This window comes from Stigmatopora nigra, chromosome 13, assembly GCF_051989575.1.
Source record: "Stigmatopora nigra isolate UIUO_SnigA chromosome 13, RoL_Snig_1.1, whole genome shotgun sequence".
In the NCBI taxonomy this organism is placed as follows: domain Eukaryota; kingdom Metazoa; phylum Chordata; class Actinopteri; order Syngnathiformes; family Syngnathidae; genus Stigmatopora; species Stigmatopora nigra.
In genome coordinates this window covers 3356953-3373764 of record NC_135520.1, presented here as the reverse complement: position 1 = coordinate 3373764, position 16812 = coordinate 3356953, and the positions used below count along the sequence as shown (strand labels likewise).

The following is a 16812-nucleotide window of genomic DNA, read 5'->3' as shown; positions in this document are numbered from 1 at the left end:
GACGCAAGTGTGACGTCATTACGTCCCGTGTCAGTGCGACATAAATCCAAAACGGGAGATTGAAGTTGCCACCTATCGGCCATTTTGAGTCAGAGTCAATTGATAGACATAACATAATTGAATTGAATTGAATGCTTTTATTGTCATTATACAAGAATAATGAAATTAAAAGCTTCACCACGCAGTGCACAAATAACAGCAACAAACAAATAAACAAATGATCAATACATGATGAATAAATTAGCAGTCCACAACATAAATAAGTAGGAAATTGCACAAAAAAACAGCAAACATACAAGTAATAATAATAAATAAGGAATATTTAAGTTGTCAACAACATAAATAAGTAGGGAAGTGCACAAATAACAACAAACACAAACAATCGTAATGAATAAGCAATAAATAAGTAGTCAACATATGAATTATTCAGCAAAATAAGTAAGCAGTCAACATTTCTGAATCACTGGTCACATAAATAAGTAGGTACAATAGTGACTAAAGTATTTATCAGCCTATGGAGATTTAGTGCAAGTGCAAGATAAGAAAATAGATCGTCCAAGGTGCATATGATGACAGCTCTTGGGAAGAAACGGCACTAGACTCTGTTTGTCTTGGCTGTTATGGTCCTGTGGCACCTGCCAGAGGGCAGCAGGTTAGAGGTGGAAGCCAGAATGTGTGTCTTTTAAGTAAGTATTAGTCACAGGCTGAGCCAAACCATAAACAAAGTGCAACTTATAGTGTGGAAAATATGGTAGATGCTAAATAACTGTAATTAATCTTTCATGATTTGCATCAATAAATTCAATAATAGAGTCTGATTTGCATGCACAAACACACACACACTAGTCCTTACTTTCCCCTCAGCTAGGACAGTTAAATTTGCACTGGTAGCAGAAGGTAGGTGCAAATCCCTGTCAGAGCAGGGTTGAATAACGATTAAAAGGGATTAGGAGGAGGGTCATTGCTTGGCTACTAGAGCCAGTGACTGCCTTTTTTACTATCTAGCTGTCTGCAACTAAAATTACTCTTTGCTTTACTCCACCACACCCTGAAGTCAACAAGAAGAAAAAGATGGATTAATGACTTGACCCTTTTGGATATTCACCAAGCAGGTGAAGGTAAGTAGAAATGACACTAGACAAGATATGTTCCCATTTCTTCTTGAACGAAACTGGACCGAACTGATGGCTCAAAACTCATTGTCATTCCAGAAACACACTTCTTTGCTACCTGATCATGTTTTGCTATGGAAGCATGTGGAATTCACTAAACACGGCGTCAACAAAAAGAGGTTAAGCCGCTTATGAAAGGACTCCCGGACAAGTCTTCACATCATCAGAGCGACTCTTCCAGGCCAATTCCCCGACTTTCTACCGTCCTTTATACAAGCAATGGCCGTTTTGAAAGTGACCTTTACCAGGACTAAAAGGGACAAACTAGCTCAGGTGCTTTGGATCTTAAATTGGATCTCCGTGGTAACGGGTGTGATCCTCTTCAGCCTGGGCCTCTTCCTCAAGGTGGAACTAAACAAGCGTTGGGAGCTGATGGCCGACACGGACATCCAGTACGTGCCCAACATGCTCATATCTGTCGGCCTCATCGCCTGTGGCATTAACTTTCTGGGTGGAAAGATCTGCTACGACTGTGCCGACACGGTCAAGTTCCTTCGCTGGAAGTTGATTATGTTACCCTACATCATTTGCACCTTTTTCTTCACGTTTTGCATCCTAGTCGGGGCCCTTATGTGCTATACTATGCATTGGGAGCTAGATGAATCCTTGAGAGAAGGCTTAACCATGGCTATGAAGTACTACAAGGACACAGACACGCCAGGAAGATGCTTCCTCAAGCGTGCTGTAGACACACTGCAGATTGAGTTTCAGTGTTGTGGCAACAAGGCTTACTCAGACTGGTTCCGAATCCAGTGGATCAGTAACCGTTATTTGGACATGTCTCATCGAGAGGTGCTTGAGTGAGTATCTTTAATCAGCACCACTTTCTGACATTTTTGCCTAAAAAGGATACATGATCATGACATAATGTCAAGTCAAGTCATTTTATTGTTAGATATTATACATAAAGGATATATAGGATTCCTTTCAGACCTCATTAAATAGGTAAAATATATATATAGATATACTAAATACAACTATAAGGCGCACTTAAAAGTCTGAAATTTTCTTTAAAATAGACAGGGCGCCCTATAATCCAGTGTGCTTTATATATGCAAAATAAATTAAAATATGTCATTCGTTGAGGGTGCGCCTTATAGTCAGAAAATACAGTATTTTCACAATACAATTAAATTTTCATTCATAACTAAGTCAGTTTACATAGTTGTTTGTATATACTAATATCTAAATAACTATTATTTACTGTCTAGCATTTATAGTTTTTTTCAGTCGTAAAAATATATAAGTAGGTATATATATTTTGGATATCATTGTAATTTTGGGTATATTTTTGCTTGTAGCCCTTAACTCATTCCCTTTAATTGACAGTCATAAACATTAAATCCATTTTAATTGTAAAGGCCGGCATTGAAAAATCATATCTAACTTAGGCTAAAATCATGGTAAGGAAGAGACAAAAATGCACCCAAAACACAAACTAATTTTTCCCCCTTGTATAGTCGCCTGAGGAGTAACGTGGAAGGCAAGTACCTGATGGATGGCGTCCCCTTCAGCTGCTGTAACATCAACTCACCCCGGCCATGTATCCAGCATCAGGTGAGCAACAACTCCGCCCACTTCAACTACGACCCCCACACGGAGCAGCTCAACCTGTGGACCAAAGGGTGTCATCAGGCCCTTTCGGACTACTACACCGGCATCGTACATTCCATTGGTCTCACCGTGCTCATCACGTGGCTCTTCGAGGTCAGTCATTTGTCCCTCATTGCATCAATTTAAGAAATATGATCTGCATTTAGTCATCTGAAACATAGTACACCAATATTTGAGATGAATACCTACCCAGTAATTCTATTATCTTGTTTTAGCTGTCAGTTTTGACGGGCGTACGTTACCTCCAGACGTCCCTGGAGAACATGCTGAGACTGGGAGACCCCGACTGTGATTCTGAAGGCTGGCTTCTGGAAAACAGCTTCATAGAAACAGCACGGATCAACCTTAACATTATCAAGACACTCAGCAAAAACAACCACGTGGACCCCGCTAACAACGGCGACCCCAACATCAACGTACCTTCTACTTCCAGAGCTCACTATGGGCCGGAAAACGTGCCTCCTCAGCAAAAACCTGCAGCCAGCTGATCAACAACTTTGTCTGGACTAAATGTAACATCAAACTCACGTGGAACCAAAAGGACAGTAATGATCACGACAGTTGTTCCAAAGAACCTGACCTGATGAGCTGCCCTAACTACTTGATCGGAAGCCTTTTTTAATACATGCAAAATAATCTGCCTCTTACGCTTGAGGGTTTAAAAAGTGTGGCCGTGGATGCTGTGGCCTTGCCTTGCCTTACTCACACTGCACTCTCCACAAGCCACCTGAAGGAAGACGTGTCCAAAAAGGACATTTTAACGTTTGAGTAAGACAATCCTGCAAGATTTAAAAGAGAATTCTTGCATTTTGCTCAAAGATGCCTTTTTAAATGATAAGAGGTAGTTTTGGGATTAAGTTTACATTCACTCCAATTCCAACTCAACATTATGAAGGGATCCTTTTTGGCTGTGGAATGGCTGTAAAATAGACATTATTAGTCAAAGCAGGGGTGTCCAATCGACGGCTTGTGGTCCGCTACACTGTTTTGATTGGCCTGTAGGAAAATATGAAAATATCATTGAATGTGGCCCGCACAAGAAGCCTAAATTCTGCCTTCATTTTATCTTTGAGCTGTGAATTGAAAGGAATTAAAGGCACATGTCTGAATTTGATTCGGGAGTATAGTCAAAAGGCACTTCAAACTAAACTTATAACTTAGTTTGGATTTGTTTACTGCCATTTTACACTTTTGAATGTGATTAATAGTATAAACCTTCAACACCTTCCTCACAATGAAAACCATTAATGTAGTGCACAATTATGAGACTGGGGATATTCGCTAGACAGGTGATTTTATTATTATGTGCTATGAAACAGCACAAGCAAATTAAATTCACAATGTTTCCAAAAGGGTAACAGGAAGAAAATATGTTGCAATAAATGTTACCACATTCTTTTTTTTTTTTTTTGTTTAATGGAAAGAGTATTGAAAAGTGACCTTGTTAAATCAGGGTAAGATTACATTCAATCAAAACAGTACTGTCTTTATGTTTGGCCTCAAACTGTGCATGTTAAAATTTGAAAGAGGGGAAGAAAAAGTAAAAGTTTGCTTGTCAGACGCTATGCTAGTTGCGGAAAACAATAATAAAAAAGGCTAATTAAATGATCACAACATCATAAAATGAATGATGCGTGTATGTGTCTCTGATGTCACTTCATTTGAAGTGTCTATTTACAGGTAATTATTGAAATTCTCAGAGAGGACACATTAAATCAAGGCTAATGCTCTTTCCTCCTCAAAGACACGACCTCTAAATTTCTCCCAGTTCTTTTCTCCTTTGTTTAGTGCTCTTTGACTTTCTCTAAACTCTCTGAGCTCGAATGGGAGGCTGCGACTTCCAACGGAAGCGCAACGTGCATGTTTATACGCACGTGTATGGACGAGGGACGGCTATGTCCGCACATCTGTATCCATCCGACGTCACAACATTTGCCAGTCGAAAGCAAACATGACATTAACCAGCTCTAGGCTACGAGCAATTTCCTCCAGAATGCAATGCTGTTGCCACATTTGCTTCAACTTTCGGTAGCGTTCTGGACAAAGATGTAGTGGATTGCCCCTCCTTGGAAAAACAAGCCACAACATTAAAAATCATTAAACTTCACCTTAAAAAAGACTCAACCGTCTAATAAACAGAGATTATTACCCAAGGTGTGGATCAGTCTCTCCATAGTCATCCAAATATGGAGCAGGATATGTGCTTCCTCTGGTTTTACTGGCCATTAGTACAATTTCACACTCTCGTACCCTGTTAGATAGTAGAAATGACATCATTTTCCAAAACGGAGTAAAATCTTAAGGAAAGATTTCAACAAGACTTGAATCAGACCTGAGAAACATGCCAACTCCTGCACCACAGGTGGCGGCATGTGCAGTGCAGGCCCCCACAACTTCTCCTTCCAGCTGACTGAGGCAGCAAGAGCTCTGAGAGCATAACATGGCGCCACAGAAGAGGCACAGAGTGGGATGCTTTCGTTCATCGTCCGCAGATTTGGGACATCTGCAAGGAAAAGACGTGAGACCCAAATGTTGAGACCTTTTCTCCAAATGGAGGAGGCATAGTGCACTTACTGAAAATGGCTGGCTTGATTTAACAAAGTGCTGTAATCCTCTGGAAGGTCAATAAGTCGATTTCTTCTCCTTGGGTATCTGTTGAATGAGGTTAACATTTGATTTTTTTTTTTTTTGTGTTTTAAATCAAAAAGAGCAAATATTCCTGTCTATATATTGAAAAAATACTATAAAAAAGTCAACTACCTGACTGTCTGGGTCTTGCCTTTCAGAGTTTTGGTTACTGCTGGACTGCTGCACCACCTTAAAACACCAATAGGTTTCTTAATTTATTTATGTTGATCAACTCATGGTTGAATGAATTGGATGATTTGGACCATCAATGTCAGTGAAGATTAAAAGAATGCTGTTAATATGAAACACCGACCTATGCAGCAGGGGTGCCACAGTGTCTTTGTGTTCCTGGAAGAGCTGGAACACATTGGAGGGAAGTGCCAAGTAACTGCATAATGCTTCCATTTGACCTTGAGAAGAAACTGCAAAAGACAAAATTACACTTAGTAGAGTAGATATAATGTATATATAGCTACCAGGCCAAAAGAGCCCAAATAAGTGCAACACACCTGTGCTACAAGAAAGCTCCTCTGGAGGACGAACGCCAGTAAGGCAGCTGAAAAAGAGAGCGGTACAGCGCAAAAAAGACTCGATTCCAGTCTTCACTCTTTGAGCTACAGAGCTGCCTGGCATCTCAGGAAGTGGCCTAAAAAGACAACAAACATATTAATAATTAGATTACAAAAACAAAAGGCTGGAAACAAAAAGTTTCCCAGTAAAAGCAACCTTGCAGTAGCATTCACTTTTAAATGTAGCATATCTTGCAAATCTGATCATATGACATTAACAAGGAGAATATTTATAAAAAATATCTTATCTTAAATACCGTCTTGTTTTATTGAAAACTATACAGGAGCAATAATTGGTACCTTCCAATGTGCTTTGACACAACAGCGTAAAGTTCTGCTGCTGCTCTTGCCTCCTCCGTTTCCTCATCACCAACCACTACAGGAAGATCTGTACAGAATAGAATCATAAAAAATAATGATCAAATTGAGGTGTATTTTGTGAAAAATAAAATACAGTGTTGAAAAACATAAGTCACACTTGAGTATTAGTCGCAGGACTAACCAAACTAGGAAAAAAGTGCAACTTTGAGTCTATAGAAAATACTGTAAACATTTAATGCAGTAGTAAGAGAGCAGTTTTGCATTATAGTGAGTTTCAATTGTGTTTACCTGTTGCGAGGAGCATCACCTGCAGCACATGAGCCATTGTAACCAGATGCACAATGTATAAGTGGTTATAGGCAGAGCTGACAGCAGATGGCTGCAAGTCTACCGTCTCCTCCTGATACAAAGAGGGCAAAGACAACACTAATCCCACCTGGAAACAAAAAAAACCACAAAATTAGCAAATTTGCAAATAACATGTTAAAAAAACAGACCAATACCAATAACATGTAATACAATAATCGCCAAAATGATCAGTTAAAGATGACCACTTACCAGAAGATGGAAGAAGTCAACTTCCAAAATCGAAGGTGTATTTTTCCTACTCATGACCGGCAGCAAAACTGAAATATTAAAACATATCATTATGTAAAATCTGTTACATCTAAAAATAAATGAAAGTAAATAAAATATGCACCTGCTAACAAATCAGTGAAGTGTCTTTGGATAACAGCCTGGGGGCTTTTTATTCTCTCTGCAGCTGAAAACTGAACAATGGCCTTCAGACCTGCCAACTATAATAAATCATAAAGCATTTCAAAAAATATATTCTATTTTTAACATTTACTCATGTTGCATACCAACCTGTCTATTTTGTAAAGACCCAAAAAGCGGCTTGTCGTATAAGATGTTTTCTGTTAAAACATAATTTGCATCAAACAAATTTGCAGATAGGAAATACAGTTAAAAGACAAATGCCAATTCGTACCGATGGCCTGGACAGTGAAGGCGCAAGTGTTCCACGCCATGAGGGGCACACGTGGGCACAGCTCGTTGGGTGCTGTCTGAAGCCCAACTCGATGCACTGTGGTGGCGCACACAGCTAGCATTTCTACTATACCATCAGAAAGCTTCCTCCTAAAAACGAGAAGTGAATAAAAAACATTTTTTCATCCAAGTTAAAAGCAGCAACATTGATAAAGAAAGAGGATCTCTCACGGTTCTTGCACGCCGTAGCTCAATATAGCTCTAAAATCCGTCTGACTTTCTCCACATAACGTTGCATCGCCCTCATTAATAGTTTCCATGTTGCAATCTGCAAGAAGGCATGATGAAATTTAAACCTGTATCCATATAATCTACTAGATTACAGTTTATCTGGTCTCACCGTTATCCTGCCTGAGGGATTGGAGTCCTTTTATCCTGGCGTCAAGGATATGAATCCAGCGAGTTAGGGTCAAATGTTGACCAATTATCTCAGCATTTTCACTATAAAAGATGAAAAAAAATGAATTAGAATGCAAAGGATTAGCCTTAACTAAAATAAAGTAGGTGGAATGGACTTACTAGTTAAATACAAGTGGCTCCAGAGGGATCAAGGGGACAACGGTGTTGCAAAGAGACTTGCACAGGGGACACAAGTACTCCCCATTCTCAAGGTCGATGATTAGTTCAGTGTGGAGTCGGTTTCTAGAGGTGCTCTGGACCGCTTCAAAATATCTAGAAAAAAAAGAATTGCAAATCAATAGTTACATACAATCCTACTTTTATCAATGACTTACTTTTGCCAACAGGTAGCATGCATGACATGTCCACAGCTTCCCGTGTGGGTGCCAACAACCAAATCCGGAGGCATGAATAGAGGGTAGGATGCTGCTGTTTCTGTAAAAAAACACACATACGCAGAGTCAATCTCGTTTTAAACAGACCCCCTGATGCATAAATTTGAGAGAAGTGAGTCTGACCGTCTTCACTGCTGGTGGCCATTTTGCCTCTGCACTGGGTCAGCACCGTGGATCTTTGCACACAAGCAGTCAGTACCATGGCCGGAGCTCGAGATGCTACTTCCTGCTCCTCCTGACAAAGAATGCAGGTCAGCACCTCCCGTTCTGCGGGGGTGGATCCTCGTTGGGGCCCAATCGCAATACGCAACTCCTTCTGCTCAATTGCACTGCAAGAAGAAGAGATATCAGTACCCAAGTGATTATTTGAGATCTACAAAGTATTTTGGAGATGTTCTCTTGACCTCTCCATCAATGTAACAGGTTCTCCATGAATGCCACTTTCTGGCATGTTGTCATAAAGCATCTTGTTGGACTCAATGAAGTTTTTCTGCATAGCTGACATCTGGGCCATAATTTTCTGGCGGTGAAGTTTTGCTGCTTCTGCCTTTCTTTTGCGTTCGGCTTTTTCTTTGTCTTGAACACTCTGTGGCACCAAATAAAAAAATATATATACACATTGGTATTTGTCATTTGTAGGTCAAGGCAAAGTATATAAAGTGATAGTTAATGATGTAGTGATGACCTCTTCAGGCTTGCTAGTCTCCATACTCATCGAGGTAGTTGGACTGGACTTCTCTCTGAGGCACTTGATAATTTCAAACATCTGGGATATTCACAAAAGAAGAATGATGGCCATTATTAAAGTATTGTAAATGATCTGTGATTGCCAAAGAAAATGGTGTCAGCTACCTGTTGAAGCCATGTGACCATGTCCTTTTGTGTTTCGAGTAAACGAACACCTTTAATTTTCGCCAGAAAGAGGAACAAAGACTTGTTGTGTTCGACTCCTGGAACAAGAGACACAAAATTCTGCCACTTTAAAAAGAGACATAAGCCTTTTCATACACTAGAGAAGAAGCCAACTCACTGCGAGCCTTCAGGCTAAAATCAAAAGCGACATCCTCTGAAGCGTTTTCCTCCAGTTGTCGTTTTTCTTCAAGCAAAGCCTGGCCAATAAGGTGCAAGGCCTGAAACAAACAAGAGAAAGCGGTATAGTGTCACATAAGGCATGCACGCCAAAGGATATCATTGCAGTTTAATTGAAAATCTAGTCTATGCAGTTGTGTTACCCGTTGGATCATGATTTCACTCCAAAGATTGGACTTTTCTTCAGCAGCCCTCTGCAGCAGGCATTTGAGGATGTGGACCAGGACATCGCAGCAGAGAAGGTTTACAATGTTGGAGAAGGCTGGACAGAAAGGGGGTGGCACTGGAGGACGCAGAGCTGTGCAAAAGAAAAAACAAATTCAAGGGAATGTATTTTAAGAATTAAAAAAAAAAGTATTATTAGAAGTCATTTGTTTGTATTCTAGTTGAACAAGTAGAAGAGGCATTTGCACCTTTGTCGGCCCCCTCGTGAACACGCCTCTTTTTTTGTGACTCTTCAGCCTAGAAAAGAATCAAACAGAAGTATATTATAAATGAAGAATAAAGCAAGTGCTTTAATGAGTTACAGTACCTTGCTGTGCTGTGATTTTGAATAATGGTAGAAAAAAGGGTTGAATTGAACCAAGTGCTCCCTTTTCACTTCATATAATCCGTGCCCAGACACTCCTGGTTTTCTATATATGTAAAAAAAAAAGTGGGTTAGCCTTGAAAACAGATATCACCAATTAACCTTAATTCAATGACTTACTTGAATGTAGCAACGCTATCAATTACAGACTCCAGACCTGTTTCATGGCTCTCCTAGAAAGGAAAAAAAGCATTGTAATTTGTTAGACTTGACTTCTACTGCATATCTCAGAATATCGTAGTAGTGCAACATACATTATCCGGCAGGCCTTTGACCAAACTACTATGTGCCATGGGCTCGATACACAGCAGGTGGATGACCTCCCTCATGGTTACGTCTTCTTTGGTCACGTTAGTGACACCGGGAATGTAGCGCTCACCTGAAATTACTTTGGTCAGCCATAGCATGTAGCAGTAACAAAAATAAAAAAAATTGAGCCATAAAGTTGCAGTACCTATTATGACGATAATGAGATACAGCATCTCTTCTGACAGTCGATTCCACTGCAATGATAATATTTCGTTCTGGCAATGTAGCCACATTATCAAATACTCCAAGGCTGGCAAATGTAAAAAGATGTTGTGTTATGACTTACAGGGACGTGGTCTCGGATGAAATAACCTTCATTGAAGTAACTTAAGAGCTCAAATCTGATTAAAAGCATCATGATAAAATGGTTGGCGTCCATTCTCGAAGCAGCTATCTGTAAACAGTGTTATTAAACAAATGGATTACTGTATTTCCACAACTATAAGGCACACTCACAATGAATGTCTGTTCTGGTTGTATTAGAAGGCATGGAAGTAAAAGAAATAAACAAACCTGAAGCATAAGGATGTCTTTGTCATACATCTCCTCTCTACATCTCACATCTTGATAGTAGTACACCTAAGAATGGGAGGAAAACATTGTCTGAAATCGCTATATGTACCAAGCACTAAATCATTCACCAAGTATTGCAAGACTGCTAGAGCAAACTGGGGATATGAAAAGAAGGAAAAAAAACATGTCACACCTGGCTAACCAAAGACAGCCCATTCCTGCGCCACATTTCAGCAGATACCTGTGCAGCAAGTACCACGCATCGCAGAGGATGCTCAGCCAATTGGGAGAAGTCATAACAATCCTGCCATTTAGTGGGAAAACATATATATTGTTAAATACAACACCAGTGAAAACAGTATATTTGGCAATTCCCTGAATTGTATGCTTCATTCAACTATTCAATATAATTCTATTCATAAAAATGATACCTCAGCTTGGGTAACAATTCAGAGTACTTCAATACACACTTAAAATTTAAAATGACAATATATCATTCAATTTTTAATGAAAAAATTAACCCTTTCTTATGCCAGGTACTTAATGCTAAAGCAAATACACTACTGTTTAGTGCATACATATTTATCTGAATAAAAGCTTTACTTACCTTGATAAACAGTTGCTCACATAGCCCATTCTTGCAAATAAGCACATACAAGCCTAAGGACCATAGAAAGCACGTAAATATTACATTGATGGTAGAGACTGTAAATGAATTACATTGAAATAGCAACAGTATACCTGCAAGCAGTCTGGATAGAGGTAAATGTATGCTGACAGGTTCTTGAGACACTTTATAGGGCCGAAGATGGAGGATCTGTTTGCATATGTAGTAGTCGGTTGCGTCCTTGGAGAAAGGTTGATTGTTGCTTTGCTGCAAAACTCTGTGGCAATCTCGGAAGGATTCTAGCAGAATCTTGTCCTTTAGGTGAGGAAAAAATGTTAAGTAGGAGGACCTAACAGAATATTGGAGGTCTCGGTCGACGGAAACTCACATCGGAAGCGCACCAGTCCTGGAACATTGTGAGAATGTGTCGGAGTTGGATCTGCAATGCAAATCCGGCTTCCCACTCAGGCTCGACAGCAATGTGTTGACCAAACTGACGCATAACTTCTTCCATACCCTAAAGAACAATGGTGGTCACCAAGGTTATCAATCAGCATTGATATACCAAGAGAGAATAGACAATAAATATGAGAATACACGACCTGCATGCATTTGAGAAGGCCAAGAAAGGCATTAAAGCCCTCTTTGAACTGTTTCCGAAGCTTACAACTCCATGTGGACGGTATGCTGATCAGAATATACCTAGGAGAGGTATTACACATCAGAAAAGAACATGCTGCTAAAATATTCAATGGTTTTCACTACCTGAGGTCATGGAAAATGACTTGGATGCGGGAGAACTTCTCAGAGTTGTAACCGAGGAAAAAGAAGCGATTGTTTACATCCAAATGCTCCATTAACAAGGCCATGACTGTGTTAACTATCCTTGTAATGACATTTGTTTCTTCAATCAGGTACCTGGCCTAAAGGAGAACCAAAGACGGAAAAATGACATTTTAAACCATTTTTTTTTTATCTATGTTAAATCTATGTTTATATTTATTATGAACCAATCATGCATAGACAATTCATTGCACTCACCAATGTGGGCACAGTAAAGATCTGAACAGACAGTAAAGTAATGGAAATACTTCGTTCATGATCGTCATCAATAAAGTTATGCTGTAGATCCTTGTATAGCTGAAAAGACCAGAAATGGAAAGAAATGTATCAAAAATATTCTTATGTTTGATTTTAAATGTAAAACGTGCTGTTACCTTCGTGAACTCTATTGCAAAAAGCCTCTTGAATTCAGTCTCCATGAGTAAGCTACAGAAAATGAGCTCGTGTACAATTTTGCGCGCTCCTTTAAGAAATAATATAATTATATGTGAGGAGAAGGCCCGAGTTGCACTTTATTGACAGCTAATGTCGGTACTACCTACCTTTATATAGTTTGGCATCGAGCAACATGAGCCTGCTGATGCAGCAAATGTTGGTTGGTTCTGCGTTGGGCTCCATTGCAACTCGGCAGAAGGCCTGCCTGAAGCCCACTGCAAACACACAAGATGACGTTTGCAAGATGTGCAACATTTACAGTCTTACACCGAGGTTAGAATGCATGTGTGGCAGAACCTGAGTAACCGATGATCTGCTGGAACCAAAGACCAAGACGCAGGGCGAATGTTTGGTGAGCAACGACGGATGAGTGGAGGACTTCTACGTGTAGCGCTTGCAGGGAAATATGCTCTGAGTTGTACTGTAGCATAAACAGAAAAAATAGTGAGGTTCACTGTCAAAAAAATACCTTATAGTAGATGATTAGTGTTATTTATGCCTTATTGTAACCAGCACAGCCTCCTAGAAAGAGCCAACCGGATCACATGATCAATATTTACCTTGATGAGCTCTTTTGCTTGCTCACATGACTCTAGGCTTCCTTTCTTTACTGCCCGCCGACCCTGTACAGAATAATTAAGTCATTATTGCATTAAAAAGTAGAGTAACAGATGCTAATGCTGAAATTAATACAAATATGACACACAACTTGAAAATGAGTAGAACACAAAAAGTTGAAGTATATAATTGTGGCACATTTGAAGTGTCCCAGATCAATGTATCACTTAATGAGCAGATGTCACAGCTCATTTATGTCAGAAGCATAGTATTTTAACTAGTGTCTAGACTTTTTCATTATACTGTACCTCTTTGTCAATAAGTGCCATGTAATTCTGTGCTTCAGACTGATCACAATTAACAGACCGCTGCAGGGTGTAGATCACATGGTCGTATGAATGGTGCTCATCATTGTATAACATACAGAAGAATGTGTTCTCTTTTTCCCTGCGAGAATGGAGACATACTCAGTTAAGGTGGCTGTTTTGTGTACACATCAAATGCAGTAAGTGGGTGACATAAGGTCGACTGCCTTACTCGGGTTTGAGTAGACCTAAAAGCTGCTGCCCTTCCGCCCAGTCCATGAAATCTGTGAAGTAGTTCAGCAATACCCTGAAGAGCGTCTCAACTCGTTGACACAGTTCTGGCTCCAATGAACAGTCATTCTGGAAAACATGATTTATAGCTTAAAATTCCATACTAATTTTAGAAAATAAAAAGGCAGTGGAAGTGGGAGCTCCATTTAGAACTTTGCTCCTACATAGGAAGTACTATTTTCTGCTAGTGACACAGGAAATGAATTCGAGAGATGTTATTACAAACAATGACTCATGTAAAATAGGACAGAGGGTCTTCAACTTCTCTGACATGTTGCTCAACACAACTCAAGGCTGAACTTGTTTGACAGTAGCGTAGGGGTATGTTGTTATAATGAGTCACTGTCATCTCCATCTATTTTTTCATTTGATTATTTTATTCACTATAGCATAAAGCTTTTCCTTTCATGCATATATTTATTGTCTGCCCATGTAACATTGAGACTTGGATGCTATACCTAGTTTCATCATGTGAAAAACATCACATTTTTGATTTTTGGGGTTAGAATAACATTTCCATGACGAACTAGTAATTGTCAAGGGAGCAAACATTCCGCTTGGAATCACAATATTTCATGAAAATGTCTAACATTGAGCAGACAGGCCAAGCAAACATGTAACTCGACTTCTTTTTTCTAAACTCCACTTGAGCATTTAATAATTGCATTAAATGCAAAACTTTGATTATAGAAGCAACATCCAAATTGATGGTAGCCATTCCCTTTTGGTCCTGATGGCACCTGTTATTTGCGGAAAAAGCCGAGAGGCAGTCTGGGTTACGAGATCTGGACAAAGGCAAATCTGATTAGACTTATCTAACAAACAGCAGCCCAACAGCTACAAAAATAAATTTAAAAAAAACATTAGAAGTTAGAAAACATGGTGATGTGAATAGAAATGAAATATTCTTATTGTTTCTTTCATGGCACATCATTTTTCTACAGCCAAAGCCACCCTCAGATGTGCTTTTTATTTAACTTACCGTAACCATCGCAGTGGTTGCCTCTGGATCATGTTTGGAACAGCAAGGGCCAATTTTCCAGGCTTCCACATCACCACAGTCGCAGAACCCGCCACCAGATGATGCGTGCATCTAAGGAAAAATATACATGGTCACAGTGTAAAAGACACCATTGACGGTGATGGCAGAAAAACAATTGCAGTCAATATTTGGACCCACCTTGTAACGATGATTTTTGTGCACACTCTCCTGGAAGCAGTCCATGCATAGTACACATGTAGGATCTATTGCACAATCCCTGCAAGGTGGTAAAAGAAAAAGTAAGTGGTCACTAATTATTTTTTTTGTTTAAATTTTAACATTTTATCAGACTTTCATTTGTTATAATGGTTTAGTGTTGATGAGGTAACTGTCAATAGTTGAAACTTGAGACTGCATTCATGTTTACCCCAAAACTTGGCCTAAATGAAGTGTTAACACATAATTATCTCTGAGAATGTTATACTAAGGGATAATACAAAAATGTATCAGTCCATAAAGAGCCGAATTTTCACCCAAAGTATTAAAATTTTTTCAAGTTGTTACAAAGTTATTATCCATGTTTATCATTGATGTGGAAAATAGCCAAAGTAGTACCCACAATCTTTGCAAAAAGAGAAAATGCAACCATCATATCAAAACAATGGAAATGCACATTTCTCCAACACATTGAATGATCCTTTAAAAACCTGCAAGAGTAGACTGTCTCTCCTTCTTTGAAGACACGGCCACAGAGCTGGGAAGATGAAGTGCTCTGCTTGAACTTCTTTACACCTTCATCGGGATCTTCACCAAATAGAAAGCACTCGAGTGGACGGAGTAGTTGTCTCTGGACTTGCTCTTCTTCTTCTTTTGAGTTGGATTCCGCCTTGTAACAGTAAATCCGAGGTACCCACTTCCTCAAGTAGTCGTACAGGGCCGGTTTCAGATCCGCGGATGCCTGCCATTCCTGCAAAGTAAAAAAACAATAACATTAATAAAAGCAGGGGATAAATTTGAATGTATTTTCCTTAGACAAATGTTCATCCTTTGTTAATAGGTAAAGTTGTTGTGCTCCTTATCCTATGCGATTGGCTGGCCACTGATTCAAGATGTCCCCCATCTCGTTAACTGGGATAGGCTCCAGCACCCCCCGCGACCCTTGTGAGGATAAGCAGTTCAGAAAACGAAATCACGTTTTTCTGCCTATCATTTTTAATAAATATGGTGTAACATGTCTGATACACAATTTCTAAGTAATTCAGCCAACTATTCAGTACTGTTTATTTATACATTAGTAATACATATATTTTATTGAATAGAATGCCTTTATAATCATGGAAAAAGTACGATGAGATTTAAATCTGCCCCTTAAAGTGCACACATAATCATAAGGCTTAATACAAAATGTGTGCCGTTGCTTAACAAAATTAATGAAACAGTAATAAAATGAGTCTACTCTGTTCCGATGGAGTGATTTGTGAGGGGTGGAACTTCAATAATTTAACTTTTGGGGGAGAAAGCCGCGGAGTTCTGATCTCTCAATTTTCTTGATCATCGGTTAAAGCGATCTTAGATCAGACATTAGGACATTTAACCACGCATTGTTATTGATGCGATCGGCATAAAAACAAAGTCGACGACTTCTTGAAGTATACTGCAGACATTAGTGAGTCTCTGCACGGGCTAATGCAACTGCTAGCTAGAGGTAGAAGTAGATCATCATTTAAACGCAATCGATGAGAAATGAGATCGTTTACTAACACGTTGGAGCCTCTTACTTGGCCCCCAAATCCCTGCACAAGATGTCATTCGAGTAAGGTTGTTGAAAGCTGTACCTTGAGAAGCTCCAGCTCGTCAAGAGGTTGTTTTGCCTCCGCCATATTTCATTTGCCGTAAAGGATGGGCTGTCGTGAAGATCCAGATTGTTGACATATATGATGCATTTCTAACTCGTTACATGGAATATATTCTAAGCATCTAAAATATGGTCGTAATTTTCCAATTAAAAAATATTGGCTCATTTGTCTTAGTGCTCGTTTTCATCTTTTCTCTAGTGGGCATACAATCATTTTGTAAACAAAACATCGCAGGAGAACAGAAGTGCATCGAAATGTGCCTAATTTTCATCTTTCTTTATGTTTTA

At 39.4% G+C, this 16812-nt stretch overlaps 2 protein-coding genes across 2 annotated transcripts; one reads left to right on the top strand and one right to left on the bottom strand.

Annotated features, from left to right (window-relative positions):
* Positions 1–614: 614 nt before the first annotated feature.
* prph2la (peripherin 2-like a) lies at positions 615–4351 on the top strand. The gene is made up of 5 exons (XM_077731878.1): positions 615–686; positions 1055–1118; positions 1212–1972; positions 2633–2879; positions 3002–4351. The coding sequence occupies exons 3-5, from the start codon at positions 1392–1394 to the stop codon at positions 3272–3274; spliced, it is 1101 nt and encodes a 366-aa protein (XP_077588004.1). The 5' UTR covers positions 615–686; positions 1055–1118; positions 1212–1391; the 3' UTR covers positions 3275–4351.
* Positions 4064–16661, bottom strand: ubr1 (ubiquitin protein ligase E3 component n-recognin 1). The gene is made up of 47 exons (XM_077731881.1): positions 16505–16661; positions 15384–15636; positions 14868–14953; positions 14670–14780; positions 13629–13756; positions 13400–13538; positions 13094–13156; positions 12831–12954; positions 12641–12748; positions 12473–12561; positions 12297–12395; positions 12021–12178; positions 11858–11957; positions 11644–11772; positions 11390–11570; positions 11256–11308; positions 10842–10952; positions 10649–10714; positions 10422–10529; positions 10281–10350; positions 10081–10205; positions 9947–9999; positions 9770–9872; positions 9651–9699; positions 9381–9535; positions 9179–9278; positions 9001–9098; positions 8834–8914; positions 8553–8734; positions 8272–8477; positions 8089–8188; positions 7874–8026; positions 7695–7795; positions 7526–7622; positions 7296–7444; positions 7172–7221; positions 7005–7101; positions 6863–6930; positions 6593–6740; positions 6284–6371; positions 5924–6060; positions 5728–5836; positions 5547–5603; positions 5361–5438; positions 5119–5289; positions 4936–5037; positions 4064–4851 (listed from the first exon to the last, which is right to left on the bottom strand). Exons 1-47 carry the CDS (start codon positions 16547–16549, stop codon positions 4710–4712), a joined length of 5220 nt encoding a protein of 1739 aa, XP_077588007.1. The 5' UTR covers positions 16550–16661; the 3' UTR covers positions 4064–4709.
* Positions 16662–16812: the final 151 nt, after the last annotated feature.

Bases quoted from the DNA above. Each gene is read 5' to 3' on its own strand.
- prph2la (XM_077731878.1), top strand. From the start codon at position 1,392: ATGGCCGTTTTGAAAGTGACCTTTACCAGGACTAAAAGGGACAAACTA. The intron at 1,973-2,632 runs GTGAGTATCTTT...CCCCTTGTATAG, and splicing joins TCTCATCGAGAGGTGCTTGA to TCGCCTGAGGAGTAACGTGG. The intron at 2,880-3,001 runs GTCAGTCATTTG...ATCTTGTTTTAG, and splicing joins TCATCACGTGGCTCTTCGAG to CTGTCAGTTTTGACGGGCGT.
- ubr1 (XM_077731881.1), bottom strand. From the start codon at position 16,549: ATGGCGGAGGCAAAACAACCTCTTGACGAGCTGGAGCTTCTCAAG. The intron at 8,915-9,000 runs GTAGCTGACACC...TGAATATCCCAG, and splicing joins TGGTCACATGGCTTCAACAG to ATGTTTGAAATTATCAAGTG. The intron at 6,372-6,592 runs GTAAACACAATT...TATTCTGTACAG, and splicing joins GGTGATGCTCCTCGCAACAG to ATCTTCCTGTAGTGGTTGGT.